Consider the following 27,864-nt stretch of genomic DNA (forward strand, 5'->3'; position numbering starts at 1 on the left):
GAAGTTCCTATGAATTCAGAGCTTGCACGAACTGCTTCTGCCAGACACAAAACTACTTCAGGATCACATTTAGATGTAAAGGATCCTCTTCCCCCACACAAACTCACATGCTTGTCCCTCAACTCAAGCAGCTTATGCGTGACTGGTTTTTCCTCACTCACGTTATTTGAAATAGAATAGTTGCAGAAGCACCTAATCAGCCCAGGATGAACAGGAGCAGAGCCCTTGCACGCTGGGCCTCAGAGCGTGTGCCATGCTCGACTCTTCTGCTCGCTTTCTTCCTCTGCGAGGCTGCAGGTGCTTCACCTCCCCAAGTTTAACCACTTGCTGCCCGCAACAGAGGTACTCTGCGTGATCCTGCACTGCATCTGCCACTCCTCGAGGAATGAAGGGGAGGAAAGGGACAGCAAGAGAGAAAGATCTTCAAAAGGAGGAATGAAAACCAAGACAATTACAGCCACCTGCAGTGGACAAAAGTCAGCGAGTAGAAGTTCCGTGTGTGGGGAAAAGATCATCCTCATCAAAAACTCCTTTCAAAGTCTTGTCCCCTATACAGCAGGTAACAGCTGAAGTCTTTGGGCAGGTTGAGGGACTCTTCTCTTGCGAAGTCTAAAGTTCTTACACTGCTGAAACTGTCACAACCTGTGCACATCAGATGGTGACGGAAACAAGGAAAGTCTCTGCATTTCCCCCATTTCCAAACGCAAATGACTACTTCCCACCAGCATTCAGGTCCCAGCCACAGCCAAAGAGTGCTTCCTTCTGCAGACCAGAAACACGGCAGGTGGAGACTTCTCCCTCACGTCCCCCTGTCTCACAGGCACCAAGCACCAGACCCAGGGAAGTAACTCTGTCTGCGTGTTCCTGATTAATTGCATGATATCAGTTTCTAACAGCTTTCCTTATCACTAATCGCCTTTTCCGTGATTGGTAGGATAAGCTATGCACCAACATACAGACACGGAAATGCATTATTTTTACCACAGTTAAAAAAACCCCAAAAATGAAAACAAAAAACAAACAAACAAACAAAAAAGCACAATCTTTGGAACAAAAGAATTAAAGGCAGAAATTTAAAGGAAAAAAAATACATATTCAAAGAACATAGTGAGGTATAAAAAAGTATTTTCTCTTTTGTTTTTTTTTTTTTGTTTTGTTTTGTTTTTGTTTTTCCTCCTCAACTTGCTATAGAGTTCCTCTACTAGTAAATATTGCAATAGCCAGGCCTCATGAACTGGGGGGGCTGTCCCATTTGCAGGGGGCTCACGTCACTTCAGTAGGGGGCAAATCGGCTGTAGCCACCTCGGTATAAACTCGCCTGTAGAAATGAAATGGGAGAAAAAAAAGGTTGTTAGGAGGAGAACTGTGAAGAGATACCCAGGACTGCACCCAAATGCTTTTGGCAGGACCAATGGGCCTGTCCTGGCACTGACCCACCACCATCAGCACCTCTAAGAAGCAAGAGAGAACTCTGCCTGCAAAACCAAAGATGTGGCTCAGGAGGGCATGCTCATGGCCAGCCAGCTGGAGGTGAAGTTTGGCAAGTCTTGGTGGAAGGGAATTCAGTACCACAGAGGGGACTCACCAGTCCTAATCTCAAGCCACTTGTCCAGGCTGCCTTTACAGATTGCAGAGACCAAGACTTCTAGGATGCTCTTCACCTCACCTCAAGGTAAAGGTCTAAAATAGATATGATGACTGGGTATCCTAGAATTACCTGCTTTTCTCTCATTGACTAAAGAGAATCCACAGGATGAGCTGAGGCTGAAACAGAGGTGCTACACTGCAGATACCTATTTTTAGGTGTCTTTTTCTCTGAACACATTTGTATTCCAGCCTTTGCAACAACACAGATACTGCACTGGCTAGCAGATGGGCAAGCATATGTTTTCAGCAAGCTGCTCCACTCCCCTCCAATGCCAGCATACCTCATCCTGCCCTTGCGTAACTACTGCTGGCAGGCAGGACACCGAATCCTTCCACTAGTGCAAGAGGGAACCAAGTGAAGCAGCTCTGCTGCAAGATGTCACAAGAATAACTTATTCCCTTGCTTCCTAGAACTGAAAATGGCAAGAAAGGGTATCCTGAATCTCTAACTATTGCTGATTTTTGCTCTATGTATCACCTCAATACAGTTCTACTGATTCACCAACAGTGTTCTGGCTTCTGGCAGTTCTGGTCGCTTTTCATTTTCATTTTTCATTGTAGTAGATGATGTGCAAGACCAAGTAATAACTGGTCTCCTACAGCCTGGTTCCTTTCTTAGTGCACACATAGATATGAATGCCAAACAACTGGGTACCCAGCACTGCTGCTAAGGACCTCCTCCTTCAACAAAGAAGTTTTTCTGGGTGAAGTTTCACTGCATGATACCCAGCAGACAGCTGTTCCCCATGCTGGAAATGAGAAACAGCCCAAGAAAGAAAATCCCACTTACCACAGCGCCAACTCCGTAGCTAGCGGCAGGGGCAAGGGCATGGTAAGGATCTGCTGTGTACACCCTGCCATAACTGAAGAGAGGGAGAAAAGATATAAAAAGAAAAAAAAGTCACTTGGGAGGGGCAGAGAAATAGCTGTCTGACCACAGCAGCATGCCCTTGCACACACATGTATGCATCCACGCACACACAGGCATGCAGGCAGCCCCTCTGCAGAGAGATCCTACGGGCATGCTGCCATGCATTGTATGAGATGGGCAAGAGAACGGCCTGCCAGGAGGAATGTGGCAGAGGCCACAAGCCTGGCCTGCAGGAAAGAGGTCAGCACCCTTGAAATGACAGCTAGTGCACCCCTTACCTTTGGGTAATTGCATGATGCAATTAGGGAGGAGAGTGACTGCTGGCACTAGTGCTACTGGCACAGTAACACCTGCTAAATGAAAAGCAGTGAGGAATTCTCCACTATGAGAGGAGTATAAACTTTAATGGGCTTACATGTGCTAGGATTAAAACACGGCCTTACTGCACAGGCAATGAAAAATCTTAAGGCAAGCACTCTGATGAAGACAATCCTTTGTATCTATTCAGAGCTGCATGTTAAAGCATCCTAGAGCACTGCACGAGCTGAGTCATTTTTACTTTATGATGGGGAGAGAAACACACCCACAGATTAAGTAACCTGCCCAGAGCCAGATCTCTGCCTCTGAGGGTGTAACCACGGTGCCTGCTTTGTGCAGAGAACCACAAGGATGGGGAAGAGGCCAGGATTTGTGCCAGCTCACATACACCGAGGGCAATACTGTCCAGGAGCAGAGACAAACCGTGCATTCAAGTCTTCCGTGTCGGGTGGTGCATGCATGCGCGTGCATGCGAGTGCAGGTAAGACAAAGAAACGGGGGCAAGAAGCAGAAGTTCTGTGATGGATCAATGCTCCTTGAATCCCTGAGCACAGCAAGCGAGCCCCCATGGATACCTCTCCCTTACATACCCATCGCTGTAAGCTGCTGCAGCGGCTGCAGCGGCCGTGGCTGCTGTTGCAGTAGCAGGCTGTGCATATCTGTAGGCTGCGTATCCACCCTGCAGGAGAGAAGAGAACTGACTTTACAGATACCTGTCCACCCATGCAGAGCATAAAAAAAAAATTTAAAAAATGTCACACACATCACAAGGAGAGGAAGTGTTTCAAACTGCATCAGCTCCCATGTCATGTCTATCACAAGCATCACCCATTAACTCATGTATATTCCTTTCCTTAGAGGGACCAGGGAGGCCCTTCCATTATCCTCTTTAGCAGAAGGAATACACTAAAGGAAGACTGAGCATTGTTATAACCCTGCAAAAAATGCAATTTGGCATGGAGGAAATGGAAACAAGGAAAGACCCAGAATCTTGCATGCAAGGTAACTTTTATGGCCCCTTCCTCTTATGGAGGGGAAAACAGAGGTGAACACCTTATATGAAGTATTTTAGAACAGGGACCATTCAGAGAAATTCCTATTTTTTTTTTGTTTTACCCTCTCTTTTTTACAGCCTGAAAAACCCAAAGGGCTTGAATTTAATTGGGTCCACAAGTGCAAAAGTATCAATAGCCAGAGAAGGCAAAAAGCAATCAGGAAAAGATGGTCAGAGAAGACAGTCCCTGGTGGTTTCAGGGCTGTCAACAAGCAAACCAACATTGAGGCCAACCAGACTGTTCTCCCCTCCTCTCCATAGAAAAAGGAAACAGGTCAAGGGAATTTATGCCACAAGAGTCTGTTCTGCTGCTGCATTTCTGCCCATGCTACACACTTGTAGCAAAGGTGATCAGAGGTAGTTACTAAAAACGTACTTAACAGCTGTCTTGTCAAAATGTGAATTCTGACTCAGAGGAAAACCTGTGAGTCTCCTCCTGGAACTCCCACAAGGAGCTCTTGGGGCAGAGCAAGGCCTGCGGTACTAAAAGACCAAGGCCAGCCACCTTTCAGACCAGGGACAAAGGTGGCACAGCAGGCAGCAAAGGGGGCTCTGAAGCCCCCTGGTTAGATCTTTATTGTATCTCTGAACACATTTTTTTGAAGTTGGGGGTGAGGGCTTGGTAAATGAACCATAGTTTTGACTTTCTAGAAACACAATGAGCTATAAAAAACCATCAGAAAATTCCAGATTGCTTCTGGTTATTTTTTTTTTTCTTCCAATTGACATTTCAGGGCTTGAAGGACCAGGAGGCAGAGTTATGCTCTTCACCTCCAGAAACAGCTCAACATACCTCTACCCTATATATTTTTTGCATATATGTAACTAAGAGTACAAGATCAGCTCCACTACAGAACTGTGTGTTTGCTCAACAATTCTCAATCTGGACCTGGGTAGCTTTTAAATTAGAAGTAATGATTTTAAATTAATATTTGTTTGTTTTGTGTGGCCTGCATTAGCCTTGTGAAGGCTAACATGCTATCCAAAACATGTTTGCAGACCCTTTCCTACTCCAGAGAAAAGGGACTTGCAGCCTCTTCAATCTTCTAGTTAACAGGAGAAAAAGCAACACAGATCTACACCTGTGAAACATCAGTCACCACATGGCCTGGAAGAGATGTCATGTTACAGTTTAGCCCTTTTAATCTCACCTGGCTGTTTCAAATCCTACATTTTGGATTGATGGTTTGGGGATGTTTTGCTTGGTTTTGCCATGGTGTCATTGCACCACCATGTAAAATGTGAGAGAGTCAAGAGGAATGAGGTGCAGCCTTAATTCAAATCAAAGCTTCATTAACCTCACCAAATTAAGACAAAACTTTGTATCAAAGCCATTGTGGTATTCCCCTTAGGTTATGAGCTTCCTGAACCCTTGGTTTGTCACTTGGGCACAGTGTAGGAGGTATTTTCTCCAGGCACCACCCTCCACAGGGCAGCTCGCCTCAGCATGCACCCTGATTCCCATTCTGCCCCCCACTTTCACACTTGCCAGTCACATTTCAGATCAGAAGCCACTTCAAATGTGCCTGGCACATACTCTGAACATGACAGCAAGATGCAGTTTGAAACCAAAAAGGCTTATCATATAATTGTCTTTTAACTCATGTCTCTCATAAAGGAAAACAAAACAGAACCAAACCAAACCAAACCAAAAAAACAAAATTAAAGAAGAAGAAAAGAAGGGTTGGAATCAGGTGTGGGAGGGGGAATGGAGTAACATTTATTAATCAAAATTAAAAACTAAGCATGCTGACATCTGGAGCTAGAACAACCAGCAAAGTCACCACGTTCAGACTCATATTGGCTAGTTCTATCCATCCCAGCATTCTCTTGGGACAGCAGTTCGCCCTAGGCTCTACCACAAGCTCAGTGAAGTACACAGCCTCAAGTACTAGAGCGTGCAGCCACAACAACCTGCTATTACGGAAACAGTCAGTCACCACTGGAGTTAACATTCCAACCTTAACGACTCCCGCAGCACCCCGCCCTCGCCCCCCAGAATGGCTCCCACCCTAGCCCTGTCCCACACCACAATGTTAATAATTATAACAAGCAATAACCCATCTGTTATATCAGAGAAGGGAACAGAGACTCCACTGAGAGATTTAGAGCGGGATGTTAACATTTCTTCAGTCAACTGCACAACAAACAAACAAAAAAAAAAAAAACAAAACAAAACAAAAAAAAACAAAACAAAACAAAAAAACAGGAGAAATAATTCATTGGAGAAATGAAGTTAAGAAATAGCTGACGTGTATTGCTTTTTAACCATGCACTGATGCAAAATTGAAGCTACTGGTTACTTAAAAAAGGAAAAAACAAAAAAATCTTAGGATAGAGGTACACACGCACAGGCAGACCTGCTCATTTCAAAGCGATCTGCAAAGTCTACTTATGTGTACTTCAAATAAAACCAAGAATGGGGATTATAATGGCATGGTGCATTCCTGTCATAGGAGCAATGAGTGTGGACAGCTGGGAGATTTCTGAGACGGGGATGTATTTATTAGCATGACCGGCAGGTCCAAATACACCAAAATACGGTGAAGGAAAGAGGAAGACCTCTTGCAACTATTACTTGTTTTTTCATAAATCTTTTCACCAAGCTCTGGGACCATACAGAGCAGACACTGTACAGGTTGCCTTACCCAGCTGATGCTCCTGTTCTCCCATAACCCAGGATCCACCTATATAATGCAATAAATGCATCTAAAGCCTGTTCAGCTTGTCCAATGCACCAGATATCTTCTCCTGCTATTCCTGTCACACAAAACTTGTAACTGATATGCAGAGCTCATCCACAAGCTCAGCTGCAGGGTCCTATGACCCCCAGTGATTTCTGGTGCTACCCACTTCAGGTACTCCAGGTAAATATAAACCGTAACAGCATAGAGCAGCTGCAACAAAGAGGAAAAACCTTGTTTCCAAATGAAAGAAATAATTATTTAAAAATAAATAAAATTTTTTAAAAGGCCCTTGCTAGCTTCAACACATTCCTTCAGTGCCAGAGCCAAATTGCAACAGAAGAAACCACTGAGTGGCATAGTGCCTGAAACTCAGGACAGCCATGCAAACTCCCACTCCACCTATTTGGCTCCACGGGGACAGGTTACCCTTGTAGGTTCAGTTTTTAAAAATATTTAGTCTCACTTCAAAAGAAGTAAGTGTGGCTGAGTTCCTTGCAAAGACGTTATGTCAGAGGCATTTCTATCAATGGGACTGTTTAAGTACTGCCTCCATAAGGAAATGGGAACTAGTGAGAAGGCTTATGCATTTTTACTGGGCATTAAAAACAACCAAAAGGACTGTGTAAATCAAGGTTAGCTCTTTTTGGTACAGGCTTTGGGTTGTCTGGGGAGCATGTGAGAGAAATGAGCACCAGCCTAAATGCTGCTTTATCTTGAGTCAAGTTCTCTTTCTCTGTCTATCCGGCCTCCCAGTGTTGCTGGGGCTGTGCTGGACCCCTTTCCCCACATAGTGCTTGAGCCTACAGACCTGAGCTGTCAAACAGCTATATTGCTTGGGTATGAACAAAAGCCCAAATTTAAAATGACTCTTCTGTGATGTTACTTGGTTCATCAACAAAGCAATCTTTTATTTTAAAATTCCTTCTTTAACATTAAATGACAGCTTTTTCAGTATTTTCTTATATTTTCTGAAATAAGACAAACATGGAAAAACAACATATACAGGAAGCTGCAATCCCAACTAAAGCAGCATTCCAATTACTGAGTATGTTAATGAAAATAAATTAGCATTTTATGCAGTTCAGCTCAAGTACATCTTTTCTTCCACTCTTCAAGTCCGTATCAGGTGATCAATCCAACGAGAGCAGGAGGAAATCCAAAACTACAGCTTACTATGTCAGTGTGGTATAAACCTCCCTTTTCTTTTTCCCTTCCTGCCTTAGAAGGGCACACAAAGTATGTCACTGGCCCTGTTTACTCCAAAGAGCCTTTCTGCCCCTAGGATGGAAGTGTCTCCATATGCCTGGAGAAATGTGTAACTCATGGTACCAGATAGGTACATTTTACTGCTTGCCAGGTTTAGGCAGCGAGCCCAATTTTAGGATCTTTTATTTGTCATCTCTCAAATGTGTCTTCTCCACCCCTATACTTCGCTGTAACAGAAGCTGAGAAGCAGAAAGGGCTAGAACCGCTTCTGGTATTTCTGTATTAGAAGGGTGGCATACGTGCACCAGGAATGAGCATGAATGAATTAAAAGAGGTGACAGGACAACCGTGTCCACTGCAGCAGGTGCTTCTACATGATAATGGGACAAGCATGACCTCGTTAACCCTTCCACTGAATTTAAGTTTTGTTGGTTTTTAGTTTTTTGTTGGTTTTTGGTTTTTTTTATTTTGAGTGAAATGCCACTTGGTATGAAATCTGGACACACGCCGCCCTGCTACAGCGGGGGCTTGGCTCACACGTGAGTCTGCGCTGCTCTAAAAAAGCCTCTGTTCCCATCTCTAATGTGGTGCTGGAATGGTTAGTATAATTCAGTTTTTTCCACTGCAATCCACAATCTGATTGGTTGGCAGGTCACACTGGCACTCCTACCTGAGGTATTTTAGCGCTAATGATTGGTTCCTGTAAGACTATTCTATAACAGAACACAGGAAGAGCAGTTCAAAAAAACACAGCTGTGGAAAGAAACAATCATACAAACAGCCCACAGCGGGGCTCACCAGCCTTTTCTTTCCAGTGGATGCAAGCACGCTTTTCACAAGCAGGAGCAGTCTTTGCATGGGTGGGTTTGTTTGGGTTTCCCCCCCCGCCACCCAGATTGACCCCATTGTAGAAGAAAGATAACCTTTCTTATGATCCGAAATGAAGCCCTCTGCATCCTGGGGCAGGTTGTTTTATCAATTCAGGTGTCTTGCCAGAGTGGGACGCATCCAACAACAGATGGAATGCCTTCTTCCCAGAAGAAATGGCTAGCAGGATGGTTGCCCCAGGAAAGAAAAAAGGAGTGAGGAAAAGGAGGAGGAGGAACATGAGAAATCGGTGCATAGCATATATGCAGAAAAAGCAGCCCAAACTTGGGACACTTCCCTTTCTTCTTACCTACCATTCATTAACCACTCCCTGCCAGCTCAGCTCCTTTCCACAACCCTATGGACTCGGAAGTCTTATGAGAATCTCGATTTAACTTCCCCCCGGTCCTAACTGAAGTATCCTCTGCCATCCCTTCCAGAATCTGGGTAAACCTATCACAGCAACCAGGGGGATGGAAGCACTGCAGTGAAAAGCACAACAAATCAGCAAGACACAGGGACATTGCAATCATTCCACCTGCGTCAAGCAAATTGTTTGGAAGGGCAACTTCAAGTTTGGATAATGGTAACTTTTTCCTGAGCTCCGTTGGAGGGCTCTAGGCAGCAATAACACAGGAAAAAGCACCACCATCTACTTTGATGCAATCCTCTCTTCTATCACCCTGCTTTCTGACAGTGACACCACTGCCACCAACAGCAAAGTCATCAGAAATCCACCTAATGGTTCTACCCTGACCTGGGGGCTTGGCTTCGTGTTATGCGGCAGTACTGCTCTGCAGCACCAAGTGGTTAGGGGTGTTCTTCACTGCTGAGTTCTCTGTCCTTAAAACATGTTAAGTAAGCCTCTCCTCCCCAACAAAAGCTCTGATGGAGCTTTCTCAGAAGAAATAGGGAGTAACCTTGGCCAGTCTTCCCTTTCAACACGGCAGCCTTTTATATGCCACACTCTGGGGGAAGAGGCACTAAGCACCACTCATTTTCTTGGTTTCTTGCCATAGCAAATCAGTGTCTGTAAAGCTAGTGTTTTAGGAGTGAGGCAGGAAAACGCAGAACCTTCTGTAGTCCTTGACACAGCTTTATAAAGAAACATTTGACTAGGCAGATCAATCTTTAAAGGACTGCACACAAGATATTATATGGAAGAGTGAAGAAATGCACGCAGTTCTCTCCATCTCAGAGAGCACACCTTCCAACTCCTGTACCTGGGCTGGGAAAACCACCTGTCCAGAACTCGATCCTCCATATAAACCAACCAAATCCAAAAGCTAGTTCCATCCATTATCCTGAGTCTAACCCCAGGGTCCTCTTTATAAATGTCAGGAATAGCACCTTCAAAGGAGCGGGAACGAGAAATCCGTGCTGACAATTGTGCCACTACCCAAACTATACAAAACTTCTCCAGAGAGCTATGACCTACAATGCCACAACAGGGAACTCTGCTGGAGCCAGGAAGGCCACAAGGTGCAATGGCAGTAGTGGCCCTGAATATTTTTGCTTTGAAAGGCATGTTCCTACCATATTCCTGCTCTGCAACAGCTCTCCCTCAGAGAGGAAACCACTTTTCTCACTGGCCAGTTCAAATACCTCCATCCACAACTCACCTATGTACACACAGACGCCCTGGAGATTTGCAGTACAGACTGACCGAGTAGGACAAAGACAATGACAGGACAAAGTCTCCCGTGGTGTCACAGCTAATTCCCAAACAGGAGGAGGCTGCTGACTCTTGTAACCGAACATCTCCACATATTTGTACTTTACAATTCCCCGAAGAGGCGAGAGAATCTAGCTTATTTAGGTGCCATTTCTACCAGCAAAATGAGATGTCAGTTTTCACTCTAGCATCTCAGTCTCCATTTTTAATCAGTCCCAGTGTCTTCCCCAAAGGGATAATCTCCACATCCCAGTGGCACATGAACATTTTAAAACATACAACTTGTTCAGTGTAGTGTGGGCTGCACAAATCAAACCTGAAAGGGCCCCAAGAGGGAAGAGAAAGGGGAGGGAAGAGGGGGAGAAGGAAAGGGAAGGTCTGAGGCTAAACCAGTCCTGTTATTTTTATACCAAATTATGTAAATGAGAGAAGTGTTGAGAGAAATTTTAATTTGCTAATCATCTCTCAAGTTGATTAGTACCAGTGTGCATGTGGGGGACAGGACACCCAATAAACTGACCCTGGCAATGATCAGGAAACCCAAAGGCTTAGGTCTTGCACCCAGGGGCAAGCGCAGTGACAGAGAAGCATGCTTGCATTCCTAAATATATAAATATATATATCCACAAGGAAGAAGAAAATTAAAGTAAATGATATTTAAAAAACCAAACCAAACCAAACGAACAAACCAAAAGAAAAAGAAAACAAAACAAAAAAAGGCTGGCTTGTCAGGGGTTGGGGACAAGAAGGCTCCAGTGTGTGTACTTACATAGAGGTCAGCACCGTAAAATCCGTCCTGGTAAACCACACTGCAGAAAATCCACACAAAAACAAAAAAACAAAAAAACAAACAAAAAACAAAAGAACAGAAAACACATTCCGGTTATTGAGGACGGCAGCATGCACATGCGTTTTACACAGGCAGGTGATGTATGAATCCACAACCTGGGCTTTTGGCAGGAGCAAATCAGCAAGAGAATGTGTGTGCGCACGCACGGCTCCAAGTCATCTTCCATGGCATGCAAAGGGGGAAGGGGCGGGCAGAGGGGGAAACAGTATGCAAAGGAGAGAGGGAGGGGAACCACCATCTTGGACAGTAAATATTGACTCAAAAAGATCTGACGTCCTGAAGAGAGACACAAGGGTTTAGAAACCTCCACTCTGGTTATTCTCCTGCAATTATTTTAGTTACCCCCTAAACACACAGAAACATTGGCTTCATCAAGTGGGCTTGTGAAATTGAGGAGCCCCTCACAGAAGGCATCCCACAGGGGCTGGAGTCACCTATGTCAGGAAGTGTGGTTCAGAGACTTGTGCCTGATTACATTTTTCACGCTTCACAGGGCTGCATGACTTTTGTTTCTGACATCCATACATCACCTGCTTTTACCCTGCACATTAGACATGCGATAAGATTTGGCTGATCACACAAGCATGCAAAGTATTATTATTCAGCATCTTAAAGAACCGATGCAACACCTCAGGAAAACAAGTCAATCAATTCTGATCAAAGTAAACACAGAGAAATGTAATTGAAAAGAAAAAACCAAAAATACCCACAATGCATTGCTTTCACAAGCAGAGATAATGAGCTAAAAAGGTTAGGTGACCGGTCCAAGATCCGAAAACTGAAAGGTGCAGTGGGAGTCCCTGGTAGTAATGACCTATTCCACAGCAGAGAGGAGCAACTGGAAGGGTTTCCATGGGATGGTGCTTTTTCTGCTTTAAGCCATCATTTTGTTTCTCTCAGAACTTCAAGCACAAAAACTGTTAAACAGAGCCTGGGGCTCCCAAATAGCTGCTCTTACCAGAGCATTCACTAGCAGGAGGCTACACAGCTCACTCTGGGGACAGGGGTTGGGGAAGGATGAGGAAGGAAGAGAGGGGATGCCCCCCACCCATTTGAGTTCAGCGTGTGCTTCACATACTGAGGAATTTCCTCCAGCTTTGTCCTCTGAAGAGCTCCACACCAACTTGCTCAAGGCTTTAAAAAGCATTAGCCCCACCATCTGTTATGTTCATGGATCTGATGTGCATGACTTACCCATAAAATTAAGGAAAAAGAAGGTATGGAACACCAGCTATTCTTTTGACTATCATTTTTACTCATCAGATGGAATGTGAAATGCTGCGAAGAGCCTGCCACCCTCAGATACCCACCTATTGTAAGGCACACACACACAAAAAAAGCCCAGCAGATCTTGCCAAAATTCTGCATGCTATTACTAAAAAAAAAAAAAAAAAAAAAAAAAAAATTAAAAAAAAAATCTTGCAGTGTTAGCTACTGCTTGAATAATTTAGTCTTGCTGCCTTCCCCAGGAAAAGTACACTCCATTCCCAATGGACAAAGTTACTGTAGTCTCCAAGAGCGCTGGGAGCAGGTATGAAGATAGAGACCCTTGTTAGAGGAAGAGGGGAGCCACTTCAGCAGGGAGAAGCAGGCCATAAGATCATGTTTGTTGAAGCTAAATTTTTACAACCACATAACAAAGAGTTTGGCTCCTGGGGCAGTGACTTACATTGCTGGGTTCTCTATCTAGGACCAGGAGTGTTTTAGCAGTGATACTCCACCTGCTCCTGCAGGAAAGGCAAACGCACGACAGAGGAAGTGACTTGGTTTATGAACAGGTTAGCAGTTTTAACAGTTATTCCAAACACAATCAGTTGGATGAACATAAGCATTACCACATTGGATCAGGCCACTATTTCTGTCAGCAACAGATGCTAGCATCAGCTCTCCAGAGAAAACTGCAAGGAACACTAGTAACAGGTAAGAGTAAGACTTCCTGGATCCAAACATCCAAACACATGTGAATCTTCCATCTCTCCTTTAGTTAGGACTTGACTGACACCAACTCCCAGGGCTGAAACTTAGCAAGGTTTATTCATGTGGTAGAATATCCATATTCATGATTCTTAATGCTAGCAAAAACTGAGAGAATTCCTTCATCTGAGAACCACATTCCAGTTATGTAGCCTGACCAGAAGTATATAGCAGCCCGGCAGCCCATCAAATCTTAGTGTCACCTGTAAAAAGCCTACTAGCTGAGCTAAAACACATCCAAGGGAGAAAGAAATAGGCAGGTTTTGTAAAGTAGCCAGCACATCATTTAGGTGTACCAACAGCTGACTGTGTTGTAAAAGGAATGAAAAAAACACTTCAAACCCTCAAACCTCTCTGCTTCTCACACCTAGTCTTCCATCTACTTTGGCTTCAAATCATTGAATCTTGCATATATTTACACTGTCAGACTAAATTATTCTTTACCATGGCAAGTCTACTCTTCATATAGGTATTTAATGACCATGCACAAGTCAATGACTAACCTGTAGTTTGAGAAATGAAATGTATCAAGCTTACTTAACTTTGAGAGTTTTACAGTAGGTGAGTTTTCTTCAGACTGTCTAGATTCTTACAGCTTTTGGTCTGAAGTGTTATTTGTCAGCATTCTCATTTTAAAAGCGTGGCTGCTACAAATCAGGGCAATATTCCAGTACAGTTTTTACTTGTGCTACATATCAGAGGCTATAATGTCTCCTTATTTCTACCAAGTGGCACCTCAGTTATAAACTGAAGGTTGCATTAGTATTTGAAGTCAGGTTTAGGTGACTATCTAACATCACCTCCAACAGTCTAAGCAATTGCTTTCTGAGGTATCAAAAACCTTCCCTGGATAAACATCCATAGCCATACATAACTATGGGCATTCCACATATGCATTAGCAAATCTTGAGTTCTTGAAATAAATATTAGAACTATTAAGACCTATGATTTCTTGCACCTTCCTCTGGTTTAGCACTTGACACTGTCAAAACTTACTCTAACCTGGATGGCACTCAGGTCTGATCCAGTATGGCAATACCAGCGAACTTTTATTAATCTACATTCTGTATTTTTTTAATTCTGCTAAGGTCTCAAATGCAGTGATACCATTAAGTTTTGTAACTTACACACCGCTGAAGTTTGTGAAAATCAATTCCTTCTATCAGGTTTGAGTTAACCTGCAGCTTACTTTACTGTCCTCTTCCGCATTACTCACTATGTCTTGGTCACTCATGTTGCTGACTGATCTTATGGTTCCATCTTTCCACTGGCCAGGAAGAAAGTAACCGATGGAGGGTAAGGTGTCAGGAACGTGTGCCTGTCCCTGACCCCATGGAGGTCAACAGTACCCACACGGAGTGGTGGCTGTCCTACAGGTTACTGCAACATGGAATTGAATAGTACATTTTGTATTATTCCACTAGGAATCAAATTCGTTCTACAAAAGTATCTTGCAGGGACTCTGACTATGATGACAAAAACCACCAGTAGTAGTTATTTACATCCCAGTGCTTGGGACTAGGGACAGTTCTGGGCCTCTGTGAATCTGCCTTGCTTACTGGTGCCCTGTAAATGTTTACTAGGTAGTATGCTGCCCATGAAGACATGGGATCAGTCAGCAGGGTCAGAACAATTCAGTGTAGTATCAGTAAACACAGACATGAGACAGTATTTGGAAGGGCTAATGATTGGAGCCTGGCCCATATTCCAAATGAAAATAAACCTTTTACATGGGACTCAGGCTGGATTTACATCAAAGACAGGCCCTCCCAGTGCCCCACTGGTGACAGCCTCTGCCTAGGAATGCTCCAGCTGTTACTCTCAGGGATGAAGAGCACATTCCCCCTCGCTGGTGCAAATATTTCATATTCTGTTAGACAGCAGCACTTAGCTCAGCTCTGCTGCTTTGTTTCATTGCGAAGCACTCCCCAGTAAAATTGGACTGGGCCATTTTTAGAATAACAGACAAACAAGTTGTAGGTCAGAGGCTATGGTTAGAGGATAGAGAATGTAAACTAGGAGTGGTGGCAAAAAGGTGGATCTGAAAACCTGGAAGAAACACTCTGTTCAGAAGACCAATGTTCAGACAAGAGGTTTCATTTTAAGTCTTCTGGTGAATTAAATACAAACACTGCCAGATTTGCCAAAGAGCAAAGCTAGACAGATACATGACCACTGCAGCTTGCTTCCTTGAGCTCTACTTTAAATATCAGACTGGACTCTAAAAGGGCCACAGTAGCTCTCATCACTTAATCTGCTACAGAAGGTATTGTAAGCTTATCCAGCACATATCAGGCCAGCTCCCTGCACTGATGTGTATGGATTCCACTTTCCTTTTTAATAAAAGATTTATGATTTTTTTCTTCCCTTTTGGGCTTAGTGTAAAGGAAAAGAAGGGTCAGTTCACATCTCTGTGTTGGAGGATTCGTTTCTACTCCTGTTCTTTCTGAGAACATTGCCTGGAAAATACGGCAAGTAGAACTCCAGAGACAATATGATTAAAGCATCCTCAAAATCAGAAACAAAACAAACAAAAAAAAAAAGACAGTTTGGAAGGGATTTGCTGATTTATCTGTAGTTCCATCATATTTAAACAAACCAACAAAAACCCAAAACAAAACTCACATACAGACCTAGTTCCCTCTACTTTTAAACAGTGGAATACTCCTTTGTAACAGCATCTATTGCACTGCATTAAGTGAAAATCTGAGGGCAAAGAATGCTAAGGCCACACATTTGCCATTGCTTCATTGCATTATCATTCTCTCTACATCCCAAACACTCCCAGCTTTAAATTAATGGACTTGATTAATCTTTGTTTTAAACCTTTTTAAACCGTCTCCAACAAAGAAAGCAAATCCATTGTGGGTAACTGGCTCTTCTGTGTCCTACTGCCAGATGGTGAGGCATGAAGGTAATGGATAATATTCGTCATTCCTGAATATGAAAACACAAATGGAGTGCAAAGAGGAGAACCTTTTCAGGAATTTTAGATCTTCTCTTTGTGTCCTTCTCAGCAGCACTATAACATATTGGCTCAATGGATGACCAATACCATATATAGACAAATTGAGAAATTATGAGAAGGAACCCATCAGCACTTTAAGCTGTTGCAGTACTGAAAATTGCTTCAGTTGAAAACTTAACACTGAAAAATTTAGATTTGCCCCCACTGGATGCCATTGTGTGCAGAATGCTCTGGCACTAGCATGATCTTGACTCTCACCATCCAGACAATTTTAGGGTTTTGTTGTTAACCGATTAGCTATTTGACACAGTTGTGCAGAGCACTCTGCTCTTGTGACCAGTGCTTACCCTGGGTAGGCAGGGATGGCTGTGGGAGGTACTGCCCGCACTGCCCCATACACTGTCCTTCCTCGGCCCCTCAGATGGGCGCCCCGAAATGCGGCGGCTGTGGTGGCTGCAGTTGGATAGGGGAAGCCTGGAACTGTGAAGACAGACAAGGTGGAAGGTGAAAAGGATACAAGCTCCGAGCCAGAGAACAACCACCTGCTTCAAACAAAGTGACACAATAGCTCCACAGCGGTGGGACATTTGGCGTCAATCCTGCAGAGGGACATGCTCATAACCCAGCAAGCATCCCATACATACTTCCTTCTACACCATGGCCTTTGGGGGGAGAAGGGTTGCAGAGAGGTTTGGCATGCAAGAGGTTAATGTTTTGGCATGCCTTACCCACCCCAAACAGGGCTCAAATCCCCCCACCTTTCGACACCGCCATGCAGTCTGGTTAGAGTCTGAGAAGCGCGGGGAGTTACTATCAATACAGCACGCAGTTCTTCCAAAACTGCAGAGGCTCTTTAAAATAATTTGTCAAGAGGCCCTTAAAGTCAACCAACTTACATCAGTCTCTTCCCTCCTTTCCCCTCCCACTCTTTGCCACCCAATCCTCTGTATGTTCATTTTAAAGCCTGAAAGACAAGATAGCCCATATAACAGCAGCAGCAATTTCCCATAAAGTGCCAGTTTACTGAGAGCCCACCTTCATTTAACAAGCGTGACCAGTAACTGGCACCACATGTAGCGATGCCTGTATTATTATGCTTTAAACTGAAGTAAACTGGCTCATGATGAAACTTTGTAAAACCTCAGAGGCATCTGCAAACATGTCATAAACAGATACTGAGAGAACAGATGCTGAGAGGGAACGAGTCCCAGGGCACAAACCCAACCCAGCGTGCATCCAGGTGCATGCCACTAGGGGCCCTGCAGACCCATGGTTTAGCAGCTTGTATAATATGTACTTTAGGGATTTGTCCATTTGGTTTCTTCGATTTCAAAAGAGGGAGGGGAGCAAGGGAATGGCCTATTCCTCACACACACCCTCCCCTTGTTCTGCAGCCTCCTTGTCATTCAGAAGGACCCATTTGGCAGTACAGCAAGACACTGCAGATGAACAAGTTACAGCAACTGCACACTATACTGTAGCTCAAGGTAAACTCATTCCCAGCAAGACCCATCCTTTCAAGTATATATTATACAGACTGGAGAGAAGAAGGGTAAAAGGTCATTGTTAACTCAAGCACAGGAACAATACAGGGGCCATTGGGGGCTACTTACTGATTAAAGGAATGTAAGTGTTAATACCCCCCCTTCCTGACAGGGGCACTGCGGCGTCATTGCCCAGCGAGACATCTGCTTGAAAGCTGGACGCTAATTTAATTTTCGAAAGAATAAAAAACAAAAACAAAACCGTAAAAAGGTTATAAAGAAACAGCAGATTAAGAACATAAACAAACACCACTGCAGTTAAATGGCAGAAGTGGAAGTGTCTACTTAAGCTCTACCTGCATATAACTCAGGGCCGTACACCGCTCCAACCACAGGACTCAACTTCCAACCTGAAACAACAAAGACTGCAGTGAATGCCAAAATCTACACCAAGAGAAGGAATGGGCAGCGTGGGTAGGGGGAATGGTCTCTTGCATGCGCCCCAGCTTCACATGCACAGCTCTTTCCAATTTCTGCTTCGCCTCAATCCCCCTTGGTGTAGATGGAGGCCAACTGCCTTTTCCTAATGTCAAGCTCTAGGTCCAGGTCGCTGTATTGGAGGGAACAGCAAAACATCAGCTGATCCGCAGCGGGCAGAGGCACTGCTGTGGGAATGCCAACTACCTTATATGCATATTCGCCATGAGCACCATGCGACCTGGCATTCCCTGCAGGAGCCTTGCTGCCAGCTCCTCCCTACTTTCACTGGGAACACTGCAGATCCAAGCCCTCTATAAAGCCACCGGCCCAGACTGTCATTTCAGGCAAGTCAATTTATAGCTTTGAATCCTTCTGTCTTGTCTGCTAGAGATCTGCTAAAAAGCAACAGTGTCTGAACTTCTTCATTAACTGCATTACACAACTATAGTTCATAAAACCAAATCATTCTATTCATCTCACATTTTCTCCTCACTGTTATTTTAGTATTTCTTGCCTTCTTTATGCTGCTTTTCAGGTGAAAGCCTTCACAGAGAAATGATTTCAATATAATGTGAATAATTGGCAAGAACTGCAAATCATCAAGATAAAACCTACAAGAGAATAGGGCTTAAAGAAGTATGGGTATGAGTTGGTACGTATTTCCAGTCACATCTAGAAACCTATCTGTCTCTTCCCCCTCCATCTCTCTAACGGGGGAGAAAAGAAGTATAAAGCTAACAATGTGATCTGGGTTGGCTTCCGCAAAGCATTCCTTTCAGGAAAGGTCTCAGCTGTTCAGCTAGCAATCACAGAGGCATTTTTATTTAAATAAATCCATATGCTTCCCCTGCCTTGGAGCCCTGGTGCACTTGCTGAACTTTTAACACCTCTAAGCACTCTAGAAGCCATAAGAACAACTCTGTGAACTGCAGATGGTCAACACCACCCCTTCACCTGTTGGCAGAGTATCACTGACAGATGCAGCACAGGCTCCCTCTACAAGTACAGGCACACTGCTGCTGCACTGCTCACCTTGATGGCAAAATACTCCAGTGTTGGCAACAAGAGGACTATGAACTCTCAAATTTAACAACAGTTGTACAACCACACTTGCCAGTACACCTTAAGCCTGGTCTAATACTAAATTCCTTTGCATAGCTTTAAGGCTGGCTTTAAACTGCTGGCTGCAAAAGCAAAATACTCTTGTACGTTATCACTTAAACAGGTAAGCCAAGTTTCGTTACCAAACAGTCCCATGCATGACATTTTGTGCCCTTGTTTTCAGGACAATATACCATGGATGCACTGCCTTTTGTTACAAAATCTCCTAGTTCCTTCTGGGTACTGTGACCCAGAATCCCAGGCCTTTTGCTTGGCCCTGTTTCCCCAGCTCTGTACCCAAAGTAATATTTATTTGCAGGGGGCCCCTCAGTAAGTTGGCAGCAGAGCAACATAAAGAAATTTTATCTTCTGAGTTTGGAGTCTTACTTTGTAATCAAAACAGATTCTAACACTAGCAACTACCTGTATGCAGCTTCCTGCCTTGATGAAACTGTTTGGGAATATTTTCAGACCAAGAAGAACTTTGCTGCCTGTTTCAGGACAATGACTCAGATTCAGAGTCTTTATCAAAGCAGCATTCAGTTCTGCTGGGAGAATGACTTTCTATGCTATATATGCCTATGAAGTAAAACGACTGCACAGAGAACTGCCAAGATATCCCAATGAAACAGGATTCTTCACTACCCAAACAACTTGGTCTTTCTCTGTTTAGGTTCACTGGGAAATGACTGAACACGGGCGCAGTCTGAAACAAAATGCAAGCTAACGAGCAGCGCAAAGGCTCTGTTCTGGTGGTTGCTTGGGGACAGCTGTACTTTTACAGAGAAAACCTAAACTGAGATACCTTAAGTTATTAAGCTAATCGCACATCTTAAGTTATGCTTCTGCATTCATATTTAGGTATCCACGCGATGGCAGTGAGACACAGGAGTACTGCACATCCCACCATACAGCATCAGCTTGCAGTAGTAGCGCAGGCAACCCGCTGGTCCTTGGCATCTTTACCCACATTGGCCACATTGGGCATGTCCCTACCTCTCTCTGTTCCCACTTCTCCATCTGGAAAATGGTAATTCTCCACAAACACTTTAGGGTTATATTGGATAATGGTATAAATTAAGAGTTTGTGGGGTTTTGTTGGTTTCTTTCGGTCCTGAGGAGAGGTCATGACTTTTCCCTTTTATCTTTCTTCAAACGTTTCAGCTCATCATTAGTACAAACTGTCTCTCTTACCATTTGCATAAGGTGTGACCATCTTCTTATTGGTCATCACTCTCGCAGTGGCATTGTTAACCTAAAAGTAAGAAAGGGGAGGGGGAGGAGAGGGAAGGAAGCACAGGACGTTAGGGAAAATGGTGAAAAGCTCTCAGATACCACACACACACACACACACACATATACACACTATACTTCTCTGAGCAAAAAAAAATTAAACAGCTAATTTTACATGAATGTAATCTTTAAATTACTTTTAACAGTTGCCATTTAATTATAAAAGTTACAGCTAAACGTGGCATTTTAAAATTATGCATTAAACAAAAGGCCAACAAGAGTAAAGTGCAGATTCTCCACCACCCTGCCATCCCTAGGCAGAGGATTATTTACAGCTCTGATCAAAAGGGCAAACCCTAGATGCTTTGTCCAGGTTCTGTTCAAGAGGCAGGAATAATTTCTGCAGCCCAGGGCAGGGGAATTGAACCAGGTGATGCACAAGCTGACTTGTTTCTCAAGCTCACCACTGGAACTGGGGCCCAGCAGGTCACCGCCAGGACACTTTTGGGTAGAAAAAGGTAGCCTGGAGACCCTCAGCATTAGATTTGAACTCCCAAGGCTTGAGAAAATCTCTGGAGCGTCACCAACTGTTTAGATGGTCTACCTTCACTGATTTACACCCACCATTTTCAAATCTTTTTCCAGATTATTTTTTCCTTGTCACAAATCTCATGGAACAAAAAGAATACATAGCAGCAGACCTGGATCATTTGGGGGGTTACTGTGCCCTCCACCCTCTTTACAGAGCTCTGCATAGTTCCAAGCGGTTTGACTGCTCAAGCAAGTGGGGTGTTACCGCAGAGATGGTGCTGATAAAGAAAAGATGGACTAGTTTGGAAGCCAAGTTACTGCAGCCCCATGTCAGCCTCAAAACTCTTGCAAGGAGGGTGAAGCCTTTATGTATCATCAATAATTTATCAAAACCCATGCCAAATGGGAATGGAGGCCAGGGTGAAAAGAAAAAAAAAATGGACACAAAAATAGAAGCTGCCTTGGGCCCTTGAGATGTATGGATGGTGAGCGTACACAGGGTGGCGAGTCCAGAGCTACATTTTACTCTTGTTTCAGACCCAAAACAATAGAAATATTACACATTTAAAAAGAAAGAATGGGAAACAACAATGATGAGACTGAGAGCATGCAGTTAAACACACACAGATAAAAAAAAAGAAAGAAAAAAAACACACCACAATTGATTCAGAGGGTGGGGAGGGGAGGAGTGAGGGGCTAGGGTCTCACAGACAATCATTAGATGGAGCAAGTGCCTGAAATCAGCTGCTACAGCAAAGTGCAACACAAGCACTTAAAGGAAAAATTGCCAGAACCGATCAGAAACCACCAGTCAGCAAAGAGACCAACAGCTGCATTTAACTTAGTAAAGAAATAAACTGGGGAGGGGGCAGAAAGAAAAAGAGAGAAAACAAACAGTAACAGCTACAAACAGGTCTCAGATAGAAAGAGCAGCAGAAAGAAGGGGCAGGAGAGAGAGAAGAGGAAATGGGTGCATTAATAAAAACCAGCCAAACTGGAGTTCAGTAACTCTGAGTAAGATGTGCAAGGGGAAATCACCATGAAGTCAGTAATCAAACAGCTCAGACTGCTACAAAACAATATGTACATCCAAAGTCCAGGCGGCATTACTCAACAGCATTGAAAATAAAAGGGGGAGAAGGGGAAGGAGGTGGGTGGGGACAACAAGTCAAATCACATTTCGTAGTGTTAATGTGAGATGGCAGATGGATTTTTTCTTTCTTAATTTTTTTTTTGTAATTTTAAGAAAAATTTAAAAAAAAAAAAAGAAAAAGCTTCTTCTCTAGCACTTTTGTTTCACTTACCGCCAACTCGTACCATCGCCAGCATTGTGTATAGTTACCATGGAAAGAGTGAGTCAAGTGAAGGGCCCTAAACGCTAAACCATCGGAAAGGGAAATAAAAAAAAAAAACAAAACAAAACAGGAAAAAAAAAAGCAAAATATGCAGACATCTTACTCAAAAACGGCGGCTTTTTTGTTTCAATATTTGTACTTTTTGGTTTGTGTTTGTTTTTTGGTTTTTTTAAGAAAGAAGGAGAGAGGGATGATGCCAGTTAGCCTTCAACGCAGTGGAACACCAAACTGGTCGATACCAGGCATGCCCAACATACGGTCATGTTGGCCAGCCAACATTAGCCCTTCCCTCCCCGGCGGCGAGAGCAAGCAAACTTTTATGGTTAGCTTTCACCAAACCCATTCTTGACCATGAGCAGGTCAAGAAACCAGCAGTGTCGTACAGCACAGCCCACTCAGGGCTGCTGCCCCATGTGTCCCCACCCCTCCCACAGGCATCATCTCACACTTGCATGGAGGAGAACTGGCCTCAGAGGAAAGAGAGGATACTGGCTGGCCCCCTGCTTTCTTTTTTGGACACAGAGTTAGAAGTTGGACAGTACTCTTTCAGTTAGTTTTGTTCAGGCCTGGTAACAGGAAATCGGAGCCTCGCAAACTGAAGCAAAGGAAAAATCAAGACAGCAGAAGGGCAAAAATTTGGAGTGGGTGGGAATAAAACTTAATGAAAGAAGAAAGAAAAGGAAAAAATAATACCCCAAACAACAATAAAAATATTCTGTAAAGGGTGTAAACTTCTATACATTTCAGTGCAGGGAGGTGAAGGACACAGACACAAACACACACGCACACACGAGACTGGGATCCAAATGTGAAATAAGTGAGGCAAGACACAAAAAGAAATCAAAAGAATAAATATAAAGAAGAAATTGAATTACTGAAGACATGCACCTCGATTTTACGGCCCTCTACCACGGTGCCGTGTAATTTCTCCCTGGCCCTGTCTGCATCAGCACTATTCTCGAAAGTTACGAACCCGAATCCCTGCATGCAGCGGGAGAAGGGGGGAAAACATGCACATCGTTATATATTGAAATACTGATCTCTAGGTAAATAGAGAAAAAATATCACAGTATGAAATCGACATCAGCACAACTCAGCAATAACCTCCTAGAGTCACATTGTTGGTTCATGCATGTTTCATAAATGAAAGAAATTAAAATCAATAAAAAAGGAACGGTAATCATAATAAGAATAATAAGAGTAATTTAAAAAAAAGAAAACATAAAAGCAATTGAGGCCAGACCAAAAAAGAAGTACAAAGTTACTCGAGACAATTTTTCATTTTGTTTTGGTTTGGTTTTTTGTTTAAAAACACTAAACCCTGCTCTGACATAGGCAAGCTGGGCATGCCCAAGTGGGGCTTCTCTCCCCTCTGCTAATGAACACACAAATTTTGTAGGGCCCCTGCCGACCCCAGACACAGGACACGACATCAACACTGAGCAGCACTTTGTTCTCTTGAGAAATTGCTACGAGAGCGAGCAGCGATCTGAGTTCATGCCTGGCACCAGGAATTCTGCGAAGCTTTGGGCAAATCAAACACTGAACCTTGCTTTTCCCACCTGTGGAATGGAGACAATAATAATTACCTACCTTAGAACACTGTTGAGAGGAAGGGCTCTTTGTAAAGCATCCCTTGTAAGCTCTTCAGGGCACAGCTCATGTCTACTCCTAAGCCTGAAACTTCCCCAGTGATACACGGGGCCCTGAAAGCAAGCAGGGCTTCTAGGTGGCACCATAAAATAAGCATATTTAATGTGAAGATTTAAGACTATCACATACTGTAGTTGCAAAGTATTCTTATCTCTGAGTACTCTGATGGACTTGACTGTAAATCTTAACACCTAAATACTGATTCATTTGTCATGGCAGGTTTTGTCTGACACTGCTGACCCGCTGCTACCTCCCCCTTCCGTCCTGCTACCCGTCTTACTTGGCTTTGTTCTGAGATGGCAACCTCTGTGCTGTGGAGAGCAACGGATCTTTGCCTAGTTAGACCATGGAATTTCCAAAAAAACTGACATGCCCTGCTTGGAGCAACCACAAAGGCTCAAGGACTGCCAAAATGTCACTTTAGTTAGACAAATTCAGATTTACCACATCCATGAAGGCACAAGCAACACATGCCTGTCCTACACACGCTCATGCTGCTGCCAGCTCATGCAGTGGTGTAACAGGGCAGGGTAAGAGACCATGCTTCCTTCCACAGAGACGAGTGCACCGACATTAAGAGAGAGCCAACGTGACAAAGTGAATTAGGATTTTAACTAGGAACAAATGGCATCTTAATATAGACAACTGTGATGAGATACTCTTCATGCCATTAGAGAGAGTGGACCCAAACAAAAAGCGTTGTTGAATTCTGCTTTTACGGTATCTCAACAACAGCAATAACTGGCTCCTGTGGCTTGGTATAAAGCAAATACTGCTTTAATGTACAGAGAGTAATCTCCACTGGCTCCAGTACCCTCAGGAGCAGAACAACAAAGCTTACATTTGATGCAATGGAAGCTCCCTCCCGATATTAATTGAAGAGTGAGGTGATGAGAGTGAACTACAGCTATGCCTGTCAGGGAAGGGGGCATGCTAGCCAGGCAACCTCCTTCATGCACCTTGGGGTCAATATGTATTTAGACTGGACAGCCCAAAAAACAGATAGCATCTTGACTTCTAAGCATTGTCAGCAATGAGACACAAGCAAGCCATTATTCTTTAAGCGCTTTTTAAAGGTCTTTACAATACTAATCTTAAAACAGCCCAAGCCATTTGACAAGCTGGCCTTTATCATCCACAGCTAGGTTTCCAGCACAAAACTCTTGCAAATTTGTAAAATGCAGGGTGGTGGTTGGTTTGTTTTTTGGGTTTTTTTGGTTTTTGGGGTTTTTTTTGTGGGGGAGGCGTTTACTTTTTTCTTTCTCCCCCATAAAAAGCAATAATAAAGGGTCTTTGCCAAGTGCTGCAATGCTGAGATCAACGAAAGCGCTCCTTCGGGCTCCAACCCAATAATCTAAAGCTTCAGATAATTTCATTTCTCCAGCTATAAATAAAGAGCTATATAAATAACAAACTGATGTTTTTTTCAGAACAGCATAGAAGTTCCCTGTTTAAATGAATTAAGATCAGAGCTACAAGACATAGGGGCTAATAAAACAGCCCAACTGCATGTAACTCTCAAATATGTTGCAGAGAACGAAGGGGGGGTGCAGGGGGTGTAATAGCAAAGCTGATTAGGAAGGAATAGGGTATTGTGTCTGCTTCAAAGAGCCCCTACAGAGAAAGGTAAGCTTGAGAAATAGAACAACACCTTTCCCTCTGGTTCTGTATAATGGGAAAAAAGCATCTTTTAAAGGTTGGGGGAGGAGGGGAGGTAAGGACCGCAACAGGAATCTCTATTTCCCTCTTCTCTTTTTACATTAAAATTTCTGTTTGTTCTAGACAAGCCTGTGGAGACCGAATGAAATTTATGTTTTCGGTGATGGATGTGAACTGAAAGCTGGAGTGCAGATGGAAAGTAATTTTTTAGACATTAATCTGTGCAGGCTAGAACCAAACTAAGACTATTTTAATCCACATCTGTTTGCAATTAGTGAGGTCTGTATGGGATTTTAAAAAAATACATTATCATTAAATATCTTTAAATTGAGGAGGAATTTTCAGTATTTTTATTAAGTTAACTCAAGGTAGCATAGAATCCGCATGCAGACTATATGAGTATCATTAACAATGTGAATTAAACCAGAATTAATCTGATTCAGAACAACATAACTAATTAACCATATTTTATTGACAGATCAGCCTTTAGCTTGTGCAACTCTTTGTTGAGAACCATTTAATGTCAATGCTGAATTAATGTTTTACATAATTGACTATGGCAGTTAGTATTTGTGTCCTCTTGGTTTGTCATATTAATGCATCTCTTAGACATTCAAATTTTCATCAGGAAAAACAGGTGAGCCACACTCGACATTTTTGTTATTTCTAAGTTTCAAAACTAGCAATTATATATATATACACATTTTTGATGTGGGAGAGAAAAAAGAACATACATAGATTTTTTTATTCCTTCTCACAGATGACCTGTAAAGAATAGGAATTAATTTGTACCTAAGTACCTATGCAACAAACAGTTCTCAGTTTTCCCTCACCAAGGTTGTCTTGACCTTGAAAGAAAAAAAAGAAACAAAGCAAGAAAAAAAAAGATGTGGCAGGTATCCAACATTTACTAGCTTAGCTTTATAGCAGGTACTGGATTGCTCCATAGTAATAGGCATGGAGTCAGAGGAAGGGAAGATCCTGGATGAAAAAATACTTAGCGTTTCTAAAATTTAGATTATACACATAGTTTGAGTTTAATAATGCTGTTATAGTAACAAGGCTGAAATTTTCAACAATTCCTCCCCACCAGCAACTGCCACGACCTTCTCCCATGCAGAAAATAAGTTTAACCCAGCGAACACTAAATTCCAACAAACATTTTTAGGACTAGTGAGTAATTTGCAGTACCAGACTAACCCCTTATCACCCAAAGGTTTACTGAAATGGCCTGAAGAGACCGAGTAACTGCCACCCTTTTAGTCTGGCCTCAGATTCTGCAATAAATAACAAGCAACATGATGAGCCAGTGAAAAAAAATAATAAATGTATATATATATATATATATATAGTACTTGAACGTTTCCATCTCTGAAGAATGAGAAAGAAAATTTACCATGTAACCGTAAAGGGAGAAATCAAAACCAGACGGTTCTCCTGGGTGTGGCCAGAACACAGAAATTAAACAAAAAACAACAACAAAAATAAAATAAAGTAAAAAAAAAAAAAAATAAAACCAAAGAAAACTAAACAGAGCCCCTTGAAATCCATGCATTGTTAACCCTTCATTTGTCATGGAGTTTAGACCAGTCACCTCAGCAGCAGCGTCTTTGCCTTGTACCACTGGAGCACGCAGCTGGCAACAGCCTTGCTGTCATCTGCTGCTGTCCTTGTTTCTAACCAAGTTTTTTCTTTTTTTTTTCCCCCCCCTTATTTTCATAATAAACTTTTAGAAGTCTGAAAACAATGGCCAACGAGGCAGCAGTTTAGGCTACCTGCTTCCAAGGCATTCAGAAAGAGTAGGAGGGTTTCAGCTATAATCCACCTGAGATGAGCAGGACTGAATGTACCGACAGCAACGCAACACAAAACCCAGAAACAAATTATTGAAGACACACACACAAATGCACCCTTCAAGTTGGTGAAAGCATCTGTGTAAACCAAGCTGCCACGATTTCAGCAGCTCTTCCAGCTCCTCCCGGTCCCCGTGATGCACTTTGCGTTAAGGCACATACACGTACAGAACCTGTCGGTGTACCTGTGCAATCTGGTGAATCAGATGCAGGAATTAAACTGACTAAAATAAAAAAATATAAGTGTATCTTCAAAAAAACCTGCAGGGCTATTTTGAAACTGTATCATTTCCACAATCCAGCTTGAGCTGTTCCACTGCCAATCCCTGCTGCGAAACAGAGGAGGGGGCAGAGGCCAGCATTGAAGAGTGGGAGCCCAGCCTGCACTGCTGGGTAGT

General features: G+C 43.2%; 1 protein-coding gene across 18 annotated transcripts in view; it reads right to left on the reverse strand.

The window, feature by feature from the left end:
* Positions 1-1,156: 1,156 nt before the first annotated feature.
* Positions 1,157-27,864, reverse strand: part of RBFOX2 (RNA binding fox-1 homolog 2) — a 166,768-nt gene continuing 140,060 nt past the window's right edge. For 6 of the 18 annotated variants that reach the window (XM_048301036.1, XM_048301033.1, XM_048301044.1 and 3 more), the window contains 10 exons: positions 23,190-23,282; positions 20,377-20,437; positions 17,958-18,011; positions 17,731-17,823; positions 16,465-16,597; positions 8,454-8,496; positions 5,951-6,027; positions 3,427-3,515; positions 2,438-2,510; positions 1,157-1,318 (listed from right to left, as the gene is read on the reverse strand). In XM_048301036.1, the coding sequence (XP_048156993.1) occupies positions 1,264-1,318; positions 2,438-2,510; positions 3,427-3,515; positions 5,951-6,027; positions 8,454-8,496; positions 16,465-16,597; positions 17,731-17,823; positions 17,958-18,011; positions 20,377-20,437; positions 23,190-23,282 (771 nt within the window). In that variant the 3' untranslated portion in view covers positions 1,157-1,263. Of the gene's footprint in view, positions 1,319-2,437; positions 2,511-3,426; positions 3,516-5,946; positions 6,028-8,453; positions 8,497-8,706; positions 8,831-11,094; positions 11,135-12,844; positions 12,903-16,464; positions 16,598-17,730; positions 17,824-17,957; positions 18,012-20,376; positions 20,438-23,189; positions 23,283-27,864 lie in introns of those variants that run through there. The other 12 variants (XM_048301034.1, XM_048301038.1, XM_048301039.1 and 9 more) reach the window with 12 other exon arrangements.

The sequence above is a fragment of the Corvus hawaiiensis genome, chromosome 4, assembly GCF_020740725.1.
Source record: "Corvus hawaiiensis isolate bCorHaw1 chromosome 4, bCorHaw1.pri.cur, whole genome shotgun sequence".
NCBI lineage: Eukaryota > Metazoa > Chordata > Aves > Passeriformes > Corvidae > Corvus > Corvus hawaiiensis.